At 44.9% G+C, this 13,037-nt stretch overlaps 1 protein-coding gene across 1 annotated transcript in view; it reads left to right on the forward strand.

Annotated features, from left to right (window-relative positions):
• Nucleotides 1-13,037, forward strand: part of Nid1 (nidogen 1) — a 63,912-nt gene that overhangs the window by 10,395 nt on the left and 40,480 nt on the right. Inside the window, exons 6-9 of the mRNA XM_010621981.2 lie at nt 2,317-2,568; nt 5,099-5,299; nt 7,725-7,970; nt 11,828-11,971. Coding sequence (XP_010620283.1) covers nt 2,317-2,568; nt 5,099-5,299; nt 7,725-7,970; nt 11,828-11,971 — 843 coding nt within the window. The remainder of the gene's footprint in view (nt 1-2,316; nt 2,569-5,098; nt 5,300-7,724; nt 7,971-11,827; nt 11,972-13,037) is intronic.

Genomic DNA, 13,037 nt, shown 5'->3' on the forward strand with positions numbered 1-13,037 from the left:
AAAAAAAAAAAAAAAAAAAAAAAAGTTTCCTTCTGGGTCATAATTACATGAAGTGACCTTCAACAATGAAAGAATACCTCACATATACTTCATATTAATTTTCGACTTCTTTAAAGTGTTTTCTTCCAAATCTCCCCCCCACCCCCGATGGTGTCCCTTGGCTTCTTTGTTTTAGGTTTGGCTTCAGTACCTCTCCACCCTTCAAGAGTTTCCAAAATCTACAGCAAAAGCCAATTCTTAAGGAGCAACCTCATTAGCTCTTGCTCCCAAGTATTAGAGCCCAACATGCTGAACAGTTTGTTTGGCAGCAAACTCAGAGATGGCAAACTGTTCAGCCACAAATTTTAACGTTATATGCTCGTCCTGTAATAGTTTCGTGGTTTAAATATTTGTTGGATTCTTGCTACTTAAAAAATTCTTTTCTAGCTCAAGGTTGGTGGGAAAAATATGTGTTTGGTTTCCTTCACTTGGCTTTCTTCCTTGTTTCTGTAATTCTTCTTGGGATGCATTTTTTTGCTATGAGCCTGCGAGTTTCAGAGAACTCCCCAGTGGAATGACACACTGTGTGCACAGCTACTCCGTGTCAAATACTCCTTGGCTGGTCTGTGATCTTGTTGAGCAACTTGGACCAGTAGCTGACAGAATGAACTTTTTCTCATACCTAAGCAATCCAAGATGACCTTTGTTTTACGTTTTCCTCGAATTTTTGTTCTTTTTTTCTTTTTTGTTGAGATCTAATATCATATACCTTTTAAGACATAGAGTTTGATAGGTCTTAATATAGCCACTATTTTGTAGAAAAATTACCTCTAACTCTAGAACATTTCTATCATCCCATGAGCATACACTGTACCCCTTAGCAGCCACTCTGATTTCTTCAGAGTCCCCCAGCCCTGTCACTCCTAATTTATTTTCTGGCTCTGTGGGGTTTCCTGATTTGGAGATGTCGTATCAGGGGAGCCATACACTATCCCTTTTGTGCCTGGCTTCTTTCACTTAGCATAATAGTTTCACATTTTATCCATGCTATAGCGTGAGTCAGTATTGTGTGCCTTTCCGTAGCCACGTAATATCCGATGGATGGGTGTACCATGTTTTGTTCATCCATCCATCAGATGATGGGCATTTGAGTTGTTTCCCTTTTCTGTTAGTATAAATAAGTAAAGCTACTAAAAACGTGTGTACAAAAAAAAGAGTATGTACAAATTTTTGTGTGGACATATGTGTTCCATTCTCTTGGGTATATACAGAGGAATTGGAATTGCTGGTTCATACGGTAATCTTCATTTTTCTTATTTGAATACAATAAGAGCAGCTTTCCCTCCCTCCTCCCTCCCTCCTTTTGCAGCACTGGGGATTAAGCCCAGAACCTTTCACTGAGCCACATTCCCAGTCCTTTAAAAAATTTTTTTTTTATTTTGAGACAGGGCCTCACTAAGTTGCCCATACTGGGCTTGAGTTTGGGATTCTTCTGCCTCAGCCTCCCAGAGTGCTGAGATTACAGGTGTGCACTACTATGCCTGGCTAAGTAATTTTTTTAGTTCTTTTATTCCTGATTGAGCAGTACATACATTTGCAAGTTATATATACTCAAACATCACAGAGATACATGGTATAGGAGAAACGAACATTCATCATGTTGCCCTGACTTAACTGTTAGCAGTTTTCCCCAAGGTGTATTATTTATTGTTAACATTAGTTTTGAGAACAGAAATGGTATCCTGCATTCCAAGTTAGGGGGTGTATCCTGAGGGAGCTTAATGGCAGTGTGTATTTTACTGTAATATGGTTTCTTGTTTGTTTGTTTTTTCATTTTTTTGTTTGTTTGTTTGGTACCAGGGTACTTAACTGTTAGCAGTTTTCCCCAAGGTGTATTATTTATTGTTAACATTAGTTTTGAGAACAGAAATGGTATCCTGCATTCCAAGTTAGGGGGTGTATCCTGAGGGAGCTTAATGGCAGTGTGTATTTTACTGTAATATGGTTTCTTGTTTGTTTGTTTTTTCATTTTTTTGTTTGTTTGTTTTTGGTACCAGGGATTGAACTCGGGTCCTTGTGCTTGCAAGGCAGGCCACCGAACCGCTGAGCTAAATCCCCGACCCATGTTTGTTTTTTTGAGACAAGGTCTCACTATGTAGTACAGCGATCCTCCTGCCTCAGCCTCCCTAGTGCTGGGATTACACAAGTGCGCTACCACGTCCGGCTTGTAATATGTTTTTAAATTTAAACATTCCCTGTGTATTTCGGTCACTCTTTGTAGTACTCTGTGGAAGGCTGGCTGCAAAGCATGTCAACCTCTCTTTGTGTCTGGCGCAGGCTCCCCACAGCGTGTCAATGGCAAGGTGAAGGGCAGGATTTTTGTGGGCAGCAGCCAGGCCCCCATAGTCTTTGAGAACACCGATCTCCACTCCTATGTGGTGATGAACCATGGGCGCTCCTACACGGCCATCAGCACCATCCCCGAGACCGTCGGCTACTCCCTGCTTCCTCTGGCACCCATTGGGGGCATCATTGGCTGGATGTTTGCTGTGGAGCAGAATGGATTCAAGAATGGCTTCAGCATTACTGGTAATTTATATCTGACATTAAAGTCAGCGGGCCACATGGCAGTGCCTGGGGGAGGCCTGGGAATGCAGAGGAACTGCGCGTGCTTTCTGATAGGCACTTGGTCGTGGACAGAGGACCCTGTGTTCTACCCTGGGAATAAGACGAAGACATGAATTAACACCTACTGTGCTCATTAGTGGAGACCGCCTAGACGTGTGCCTGGTCGGGGAGCAGTGTTGTGCCGGAGAGTTAGACCCGTAACGTCAGCTTCTCTATACTCACGACCAGATGGGCATCTGGGGTTGACGTTTGACATCTCAGTGTCAGGTCAGAGAAGAGGAACCTGACAGGTCTGGCTAGTGAATCAAGTCTGATACACATCATCCTCCTGAGTCTTAGGAAACCCTGGCGGCCCTTAGAGGCTGTGTCTTCTGGGGCTATGTGGACAGATGATTTGGAGGCCACATCCGTGGTGTCATGGTGACCCTTCCCTTCCTCTGCAGAAGCCAGACACTTTGTGTGTCTGGGGCCCATTCCTGGGAATAGCTGCAGTAGCTATTCTAAGCTTGTCACTTCCAGGACCGACAGCTTGCCTCTGACGCCCTAGATGTGCCTTCTCCCAGTGACCGAGGCATCTGGAGCCCAGCCTCTCTGTCAAGCTTCCAAACTGCAGAAGTTAGCAGTTTAAGTGCATAACTTCCTGAAGTGTGGCCATTTTAAGAAAAGAGAGGATATGTATTTGAAGAGGGGTGAACCTTCCCCATCAGACTTCCTTAGGTTTTGGCCCAATGTGTTTTCGGCATAGCCACAGACATATGTATTTGGAGTATCAGAACCACACCCAAACTGTTGCGTAAACTACCTGTGCTTTGCCGATGCCGCTGAGCTACAGCCAGACTCACAGACCTTGCTTCTTTCCTGTGTGGCTTTCTCAGGGGGGTCGTTTTGCACGTAGGTTAATCTTGGTGGGGGACACTGTAGCACGGAGAGGGAGTCTTTCAAATTCCCTACCCGATAAATCTTTATTACCATAGGGATCCTTTGTAAATTGCCAGGAACCTATTATCAATTGAGTATCTCCTTGAAACTTGGGTCAAACTCTGCAAAGGGATTGATAGTATACATTTTAAGCTTTGTCTGAATGTTTTAGATTTCTGGCGTCTGCTGGAATGACTCAGCTCTGTCATTGTGGAGAAAAGGCAACCAAATACAGTGTGTGAATGGATGAGTCTGGCTGTATTCTAATAAAACTTGATTAATGGGTGCCTGAAATTTAAAATGCATGCATTGTTCACATATTCTTCTTCTGAGACAGAATTTTTTATTTTGAGGTAGATCTTTTTAAGTTGCTATGTTGCTCAGGCTGGGCTTGAACTTGTGATCTCTTGCCTCAGCCTCCCAGAGTGCTGGATTACAGGCACGTACCACCATGCCCAACTATGCGTATTCTTATATTATTTTAATCACTTAAAATGTAAAGCTGATTTTTAGCTCTCAAAAGCCACATAAAAACAAGTGGTAAGGGCCAGGGATTTGGCTCAGTGGTTCTACCACCTGCCTTGAAAGCACAAGAGCCCAAGTTCGATCCCAGGTACCAAACAAAACAAAACAAGTGGTGCTGTGTGGATTAAACTCTGGGGCTGTAGTTTGCTGACCCCTCTTGTAATGGGTGCCTGCTCTCGTGGAAAAGGGAAGAAGCTAGACAGAGGGAGAATATTTTCCTATTTTCCTGGGGCTGTTGCCCTGCACCTCATTTCTGGTCCCTTCCAGTGCCTGCAGCCTGCACACTGCTGCTACCTCCACTCAGGTAGTTCATCAGAAGAAGATCCTGAGCCGACACCAGAGCATGGGCTTGTAGGATGGTTTTGGTACTGGTGATGGGTTGCAATGAATAAACTGGCCTGTCCTGACCAAGATTTAGCTATTTCAGTAATTATCACGTAACTGTCATTAGAGCCTTTGATAATTTTTTTTTTGAGACAAATTCTTTCTAGGTAGTCCATTTGCTATGTAGCCTAGGCTTCCTGTGAACTTGCAATCCTCCTGGCTCAGCCTCCTGAGTGCTGGGATTACAGGTGTGCGCCGCGCCACCGTGTCTGGCTTCAGCAACATAACAGAACGTTTAGAACATTTATCTCCTCCAGCCACAGGGTGGATTTTGCATCTCTTTTTCATCACCAGGAAGTAGAGGCTTAGAGGGATTAAGCAACTTATTCATCTTTATCTTTACCAGCCACTTCCTAGCATAGCGTGGAGCAGTGCTGGTGAACCCTTTAGAGCTCTCAGTGGTACAGATAGCCCTCTGTAGCGTGTGTGCTGTAAGCTTTACCACCACTGGCTTGGAGTCAGACCCAAGGCCCCTGCTTTTTGGTCTGGTGCAATCTCTGAGTCACACATCTCATGGAAGCAACTTCCCTTGTCTGGGCTCTACCTTCAGCGTCACCAGCCCCAGGTTCTGTGAGTCATGGCTTGGCATTGTAGACACAGGCCGGGAAGGAGGAGGGTATGCTAGCCAGATAGACTAACTGACAGGCTCATCTTGCTTTTGCAGGGGGCGAGTTTACCCGCCAGGCTGAGGTGACCTTCGTGGGGCACCCGGGCAAGCTGGTCATCAGGCAGCAGTTCAGTGGCGTTGATGAGCACGGGCACCTGACGATCGACACGGAGCTGGAGGGCCACGTGCCGCAGATCCCAGCTGGTTCCTCTGTGAACATTGAGCCCTATACGGAGCTCTACCACTACTCCAGTTCTGGTAAGTGGTCCCCGGGACAGCCCCGTGCCCCTGCACGCCCTGACACCCTGCTGGCCTCCTGGATCCAAAGTCATCTCCAGGGCTCAGGGAGGGAAACTCACAAGGCCTTCCACACAGGGCACGCTTGGTGTAGAGAATTTAGTGCAAGGCAGAAAATAAATGTTAACTTAAAGTTGTAAATCTAGTAGGTAATTATGTAGTTTAATGCTATACTTCATAAATCTCCAACATCTATCTTTATTCAGGTTAAATTTCCCAACCTGTTATATAATTCAAGATAAAACAGTACGATTGTAAAAACACATCTATTTGTAGTTCTTAAACCTTCATTTATTCTCCATCAAGTACCTGATTTTAACTTATAGGAAAACTGAAAATAGAGCAAAGAGTTTTTGTATATGATTTACCCAGCTTCACCAATTGTTAACATTTTGCCACAGATACATATACTACATATATGTATGTATTTTGACCATTTGTGATCAGGTGTATGCATCACGATAGTTATCCCCTAAATGCTTCTTGTGCTTTTCTTACCAAGGACATTTTACACAGCCACATTCTAAGTATCAAAATCAAGAAATCTGACAATGATACAATGATATAATCTACGGGGAGGAGTTTTGTTTCTGTTTCAGTGACATTGCAGTTGTGTGTCATTGTTAAAATTTCCCCTTTCCAGTTATTGCAAAATCATGAATATTTAACAGTTAAGTAGGCTTTGAAGTCATTTTTAAGGAACCTGCCCCATTCTAATGGATGGCTGTTAAACTGTTCTCCTAAAGCTTCTCTCTTAGAGCTTAGGGAGTTTCCACTTTTCCCCACTCATTCTGAGTTGAAATAACCATCTCTCTTGACCAAATTTCTGACTTGACTCCTAGAAATGATCAACTAAGAACTTTTTTTTTTTTTTTTAAAGGTACTGGGGTTTAAATTTAGGGCTTTCTCACAAAGCATTTTCAGTCTGTTTTTGTTTTTTATATGGAGACAGAGTCCTGGCTGAGTTGCCCATGCTGGTCTCAAATTTGTAATTCTCCTGCCTCCACCTCCCAGGATGCTGGGATTACAGGCCTGTGCCATTGTCCTCGGCTGGGCACTTTTCAAAGGCTTGCTGTCCAGAAGGTTGTGCAGTCACCAGGACTTTGCCACTTGGTGCTGATGGGAGCCAGTGAAAGGAGCAGATGGCCTCTCTGGAAGCCAGCGTGTGGGAGCTGGACAGAAGCGGCTTACACTGATCTTTTATTTATCCTCTGGATTTCATTGTTCTATTACGGAACCAACTGCAACAGAGAACAAAAATATAATGAGTCTTTTATACTGTTTTTTTTCTTAAATAGGAAGTTAAAGATTTTTGTCTCATGGGCAAATAGCTCTGTTCTGAGTTGAGAAGGCTGTGTCTGTCTGCTGAGGTTTACTCCTGGTAATTTTTCCAAAATTGACAGTTAAAACCCATTTAAAGTTTCATTTTTTAATGTTACAGAGCTGCTTACTCTAGGGTAGTTTGGAGCAACCACAATTTATTACCTCTAGATGAAATAACTTATAAAAAGCAGTTTGCATACCACTAGTCATGCAGTCAGTCAATGCTCAATAAATGGTCATGGATCTGAGTAATGGTATCAGTCTGCCTGATTCCACACCTTTTACATATATGACCTCATCTAATCTCGCCCTGACCTGTTTTGAGAAGAAACTGAAGCTAAAGCTGCTAGTGAGAGCTGTGTGGTCACACATACAGCTTGCAGGCAGTGTGAGGATGTTACCTCCTTCTGAACATGCACACTTTCTACCAGACCTTGATCTCTTAATTCTGGGAGTCCGAGGATGTTCCGGAGAACCATTTGATATGAAAAGCAACAGATATTAATGATGCAGGATCTTCAGGATTTTCTAGAGGAATTCTACTATCCTCTTTTTCAATTGCTGAAGTTGTCTTAATTAATATAAGTAATTTCAGAACATGGCATTAACCATAAAGGGTAATAATTATTTGAAACAATAAGTGGTATGTACATTTGGTGTCCAGGAGGGAATTATAGCAAGTGGAATGAAAGCCTAAGCTTTATAAATGTGCTCGTTAAGGCCATTAGGAAGGATGTAGAATATAGTCTCTCCTCGGCATGTTAAACTTTGTATCTAATATGACTGTAAACTAAATTATGAAATGACAATGCTGAATGTTTATTATGTTAACTAATACAGCACATTCAGCCAAAGCCTCCATCTTTGCTGTAAGAGGTTAAATAGCACCAATGACAGTGTGGGAAATCTAAAAGACTGATAAGCTCTCTTAAGCTGTCCAGTCCGACTGCCATCTGGTGCATTGTGGGAAGGGAATGCCACTGATGGTTTCAAAGTACGAGTGCATCAGTAAAGATCTGTCTTCTCTCTCTTGCCCTGTCCCCTTCTGCCCTGGTCACCCCAGTGATCACTTCCTCCTCCACCCGGGAGTACACGGTGACTGATCCTGAGGGGGCCGGTGCCTCACCGTCACGCACCTACACTTACCAGTGGCGCCAGACCATCACCTTCCAGGAGTGTGTGCACGACACGGCGCGGCCGGCCCTGCCCAGCACGCAGCAGCTCTCAGTGGACAGCGTGTTTGTCCTGTACAACCAGGAGGAGAGGATCCTGCGCTATGCCCTCAGCAACTCCATTGGGCCCGTGAGGGGTAAGGGGCAAGCTCTCAGCACTTGTGCTCCTCCAGACCCTGCTCTTTGGCTTGGGTTTTTGGTTTCTTACTTTTTGGTCTCTTTCCATCTATTGAAGAAAATTATACTAAAAATATCTTCTAAGAGGAAAAAAAATATCTTGCCACCTGTAATTCTTGAGAAACCTATTTGCTAAACTACCTCCTAGTTGAAGAGGTGATCACACCCTGTCTGAAGGAGAGAGAATGAAAACCTCATGAGTGATTACAGAGACAACCAGCCAAAGGACGCTTCTGGCTTTGGCGGACCTTTGCTTAAAATGTATTTTTAATTGGTATATTAATAATTGCATATATTTATGCTGCAGTGTGATTAATTTCAATACAGGTACACGATGTGGAGTGATCAGGTCAGGGTAATTGGTGTATTCATCCCTTAAACATTTATCATTTGTAAGAACATTCAAAATCCTCTCTACTCTTTTGAAGTAGGCAATTAATTGTTGCTAACCGCAGTCACCCCACTGTGCTGTGGAATGTTAGAAGTCATTTCTCCTGTGCAGCTGCCTCATCCCGTTCATTAACCACTCTCTCTGTCCCCGGTCCCCACCACCCTGCCTGTTCTTTGGTGAATGATACTCTGCTGTCTGCTGCTATGGGATCAGCTTCGCTAGCCCCCAAATTTAAGGGAAATTACAGGGTATTCATTTTTCTGTGCCAGACTTATTTCACTTAACATTCCCCAGACTCATTCGTGTTGTCACCAATGACAAGATTTCATTTATTTTAAATCTATAATAATATTCCATTATATGTTTTTTTTTGTTTTGGGGGGTACCGGGGATCAAACTCAGGACCTTCTGCTTACAAGGCAGGCACGGTGCCCCTGAGCCGTATCCCCTGCCCTCCGTTGCGTGTATATACCACTTTTTCTTTATTCTTTCAAGAGAGGACTTTTAAAAAATTCTTTAATATTCCTATTTTGAAGGGAATTGTGTGCTTTGGCCCTAAGATAAATCTAAATAAAACCAAACACAAAGACAGGCTCTCACCCTGGGGACTGTACACCATTAGTGTGTCTTAGTTACTTTTTCTCATTACTGAGACAAAATACTCAACACCCAAAGTTAAAGGAGAAAATGTGTACTTAGCTCACAGTTTGTAGAGGTTTCAGTTCGTAGTGGGCTGGCTCCAAGCCAGGGTGGCATGGCAGAAGAGAAACAGTCTACGGCCAGCAGGCAGGTGGGAGCACATTAGCCCTTTCTGTCATTTATATTTTATGCAGGCTACCTGCCCCAGGAAGGGGCAGCACTCACACCCTTAATCCTAGCCAGAACTGTGCCAGACTAATCAGTGGACTGATTTCGTAATCACACACCCTTGATCCCAGTACCACACACTCTAGATCCAGCCACCTCTGAAAAAGCCTCCCCCAGTGACTGCATGAGGCTTTGGAGGGACATCTAGAAACAACCCATAACATTCTGCTCCTGGACCCTAAAAGGCCCATGCACATTCCTTTATGCAAAAGGCATTTAAGTCAGTCCATCTCTAAGAGTGCCCAAAATCCTAACGTTTTTCACATTGTTGAAAAGTCCAAATCCAAAGTCTCTAAGATTTAAGAAACATCTTAGCTGCAAGCCCCTGTATCGATGAAAAGAAAGTTAAACACTTCCAACATTCAGTGGCGTAAGACAGACATTTTTAATTCCAAAAGGTACAAATAGGGGAATACAAGGGAATGGGACCAATGCAAGTTCGAAATCCAGCAGGGCAAACATTTAAGTCCTGTAGTTCTATGTCCAGCATCCAAGGCAATCTGTGGCAAAATGTGGACTCCAAAAGGTTTGGGTGGCTCTGGCCCTGTGGCACTGAAGGTAGTTGTAGTTTCCCATGGCTTCTCTCTTGGCCCAGCTCTGCCCCTTCCTTGCAGTTTTCCTCAGATGATCACCTTCCTGGCTTCTCCAGACTTCTGAGGTCTGCACTGCACCTTCACACAGTACCCTCTCAGGGGCACACTGCCTCGCCTCCCAGGCCTTCTGCAATCTGGGTGGAAACTTTCTTGACTCCCACAACTCTTGTACTTTGCATGCATCTAAAACCAGCACCATGTGGATGATGCCATGATCTGTCAGTAGTTGGAGCAGTAGCCAGGCTTCCTTCTCTTGGCTATAGGGGTTGAGTGCCTGCATCTCCCAGCACTCTGAACCCAGTCCTGAGAAACAAATTCTCTAGGCCACTGCCATTCTGCAAATAGTGCTCTGGGCCTTTCTTCTCCAAAGCGGTCTTTAACCCACTTGTGACACTGAGGCTTCAAGGACTGGAGTCCCAGTGGTTCTCGTGATGTCCTCAGGCCATCTTCTCTTTTGTTTTCTTCTGAAATACTTGGCTTTTCCTTGCTACTCTTTTCAGAGACCAGTTTCTCCTCTGTTCCATCTTTGCAGGCTGTAACTTAACTGGAGTTTCCTTTCTGGCCTAACTCAATGTTTTGAATCATTCTGCTGGGGTCTTTGCTTTTTATTCTCAACATAAATCTGGCTGAAAGCTCCCAACAGTAGCCGTGCCACAGCCTCAACATTAGACTGCCTTGAAATTAATTAGTCCACTGCCCTTAATCTTAGTCTGAGGCAAAGTTTCTGGACATGAGCAAAATACAAACAAACTTTCTGCCAAGGCATAACACCCATGTTCTGGAGTCCCAACAACCAGTGAAGTCCTTCCCAGCAGAAACCTCCCAAGCCTGGTCTTTACCAGCAACATTTCTATTAGCATTCTGGTCTTCTGAGCTCTGACCAGAATCTCCCATCAGGTACAGCCTCTGGCGTTCTAGGGTTGATTTTTCAGACAGTACCTCCAAACCTTTCCAAGTTCTCCCCACAAGCCAGTTGTTCCAAAGGCTCCTGAACCACCTGGACAGGTGCGTTCACAGCAACAACCCCATTTCTATGGTACCCGATTCTGTCTTAGTTACTTTTTCTTATCTCTGAGAGAAAATACTTGACTCCCAAAATTAAAGAAGAAAAGGTTTATTTGGCTCAGTTTGTAGAAATTTTAGTGCACAGTGGGCCGGCTCCCAGGCAGGGTGGCATGGCAGAAGGGCATCATGGAGGAGAAACAGTTCATGGCAAGCAGGCAGGTTAGAGCACGTTAGAAACTCTGTCCCTTACATTTTGTGAAGGCTCCTCACCATAGGGTCAATATAGCACTCTCACCCTTAATTCTACCCGGAACTATGCCAGACCAATCAGTGGGTAGATTTAGTAATCACACAATCTTGATCCCAGCACTACACACTCTAGATCCAACCATCTCTGAAAAGCCCCCACCCCCGTGACTGCCCAAAGCTTTGGGGAGACTCTAGACACAAGCTATAAAGGCTTTTGTGACACGTCACCAATCAGACTTCCCCTGGGATCCTTGTAATTGGGATCTTTCCCTTTCTCCGTTGTTTTGGCTTCTCCTCCTTACCCAAGTTACTGCCCTAGCTGGCCCGTTTGTCCTCACTTTAGCTCTGCCAAGCAGGAGGCAGGCAGGTGTGGTTCTCCCCTTTGACAGCCGTGGCTCCAGGGATCGGTGAAGGACCAGGTAGTAGATATCGCAGCTTTTGCCAGCCATATCCATCTGAGGTCTGCCATGGTCACACAGCAGCAGCCAGAGACCATATGGAAGCAGAGGGGTGTGTCTGGTTGCCAATGAAACATTATCGAAACAGGGAGAGGGGCCAGAGAGGCCTGGTTCACAGATCCCACTCTAGGGTGACAGGAGAAGTGGCTGGCTTGCCCCCCGTTCCTCTCTGTCTCTTGTGGCTTGCTTTCAGGGGAAGGAGGTGGCCTACAGGAGTTCCTGGACACTGACTTCTCAAATGTTTGCCTTCACAGAGGGCTCCCCTGATGCCCTTCAGAATCCTTGCTACATTGGCACTCACGGGTGTGACACCAACGCAGCCTGTCGCCCTGGCCAGGGGAAGACATTTACCTGCGAGTGCTCCATCGGCTTCCGAGGAGACGGGCGGACCTGCTATGGTACGGCCTCTGATTTCTCTGGGATGTCAGGGGCTGGGAGAATGTTCTGGGAGGATGCTCCTGGGGTCTGGATGGAGCTGGGTGTGGTGAGGAGGCATGGGTGAGCCTCAAAGCCTGAACATGTATGCACCTGCTGTCCTTGCTGTCCCCTCTGCTCTAAGGGGCTGACCGACTCTTGACAGTACAGCTGAATTCCATGCTCTGCCACACATTAAGAGTGAGCAGGTTTAGGGCTGGGATTTAGCTCAGTGGTTTGGTGGCCTGCCTTGCAAGTGCAAGGACCCGAGTTCAATCCCTGGTACCAAAAAAAAAAAGAGTGAGCAGGTTTAAAGAGAAACGTCCGAGTTGCTGCTAGCTCTAGGAATACCATGTGGCCGTAATTCTGTAATTTATTCAGGCTCTGTTTGTGTTAAGGGCTTCACAAACACCTCATTTAAATTCTGCAATACCGAATGACAGATTCTTTCATTCCTGTTTATTGAAAGTTATGTTTAACTTTGGTAAAATACACATAAACTTGGTCTTTTTTTTCTTTTTCTTTTTTGTCCTGGAGGTTAAACCAAAGTTACATCCCCATCCCCCTAGAACCCTTTTTTAAAAAGTTTTTTTATTTTGAGACGGGGTCTCACTAAACCACTAAAATGCCCAGGCCAGGCTCCAAATTGCATTCCTTCTGCTTCGGCCGCCCAGAGTGCTGGGATCACAGGTGTGTGCCACCACGCGTGGTATAATGTGTCATCTTACCCAGTTTTAAATGGGAGCTTCAGTGATAACAAGTACATTCACGCTGTGCAACCATCACCGCTGTCCTTCCCTAGAACTGTTCTCGTCTTGCACAGCAAACTCTATGCCCCGTAAACAGAGGCTTCCCGTCCTCCTCCACAACTCTTGGCTCCACCATGCTTCTACCTGTCTGTATGCATTTGATGGTTCTAGAGACCTCATGCCAGTGCAATGTTGTGCCTGGCTTATTTCACATGTATATGGTCCTCAAGGTTCAGCCATGTGGTATGTATCAGAATCTTTTGAAGGTTGCATAACATTCCACCACAACTGGATTTTTGGT

This window comes from Fukomys damarensis, unplaced genomic scaffold (genome assembly GCF_012274545.1).
Source record: "Fukomys damarensis isolate Sample0158 unplaced genomic scaffold, DMR_v1.0_HiC HiC_scaffold_10, whole genome shotgun sequence".
Lineage (NCBI taxonomy): Eukaryota > Metazoa > Chordata > Mammalia > Rodentia > Bathyergidae > Fukomys > Fukomys damarensis.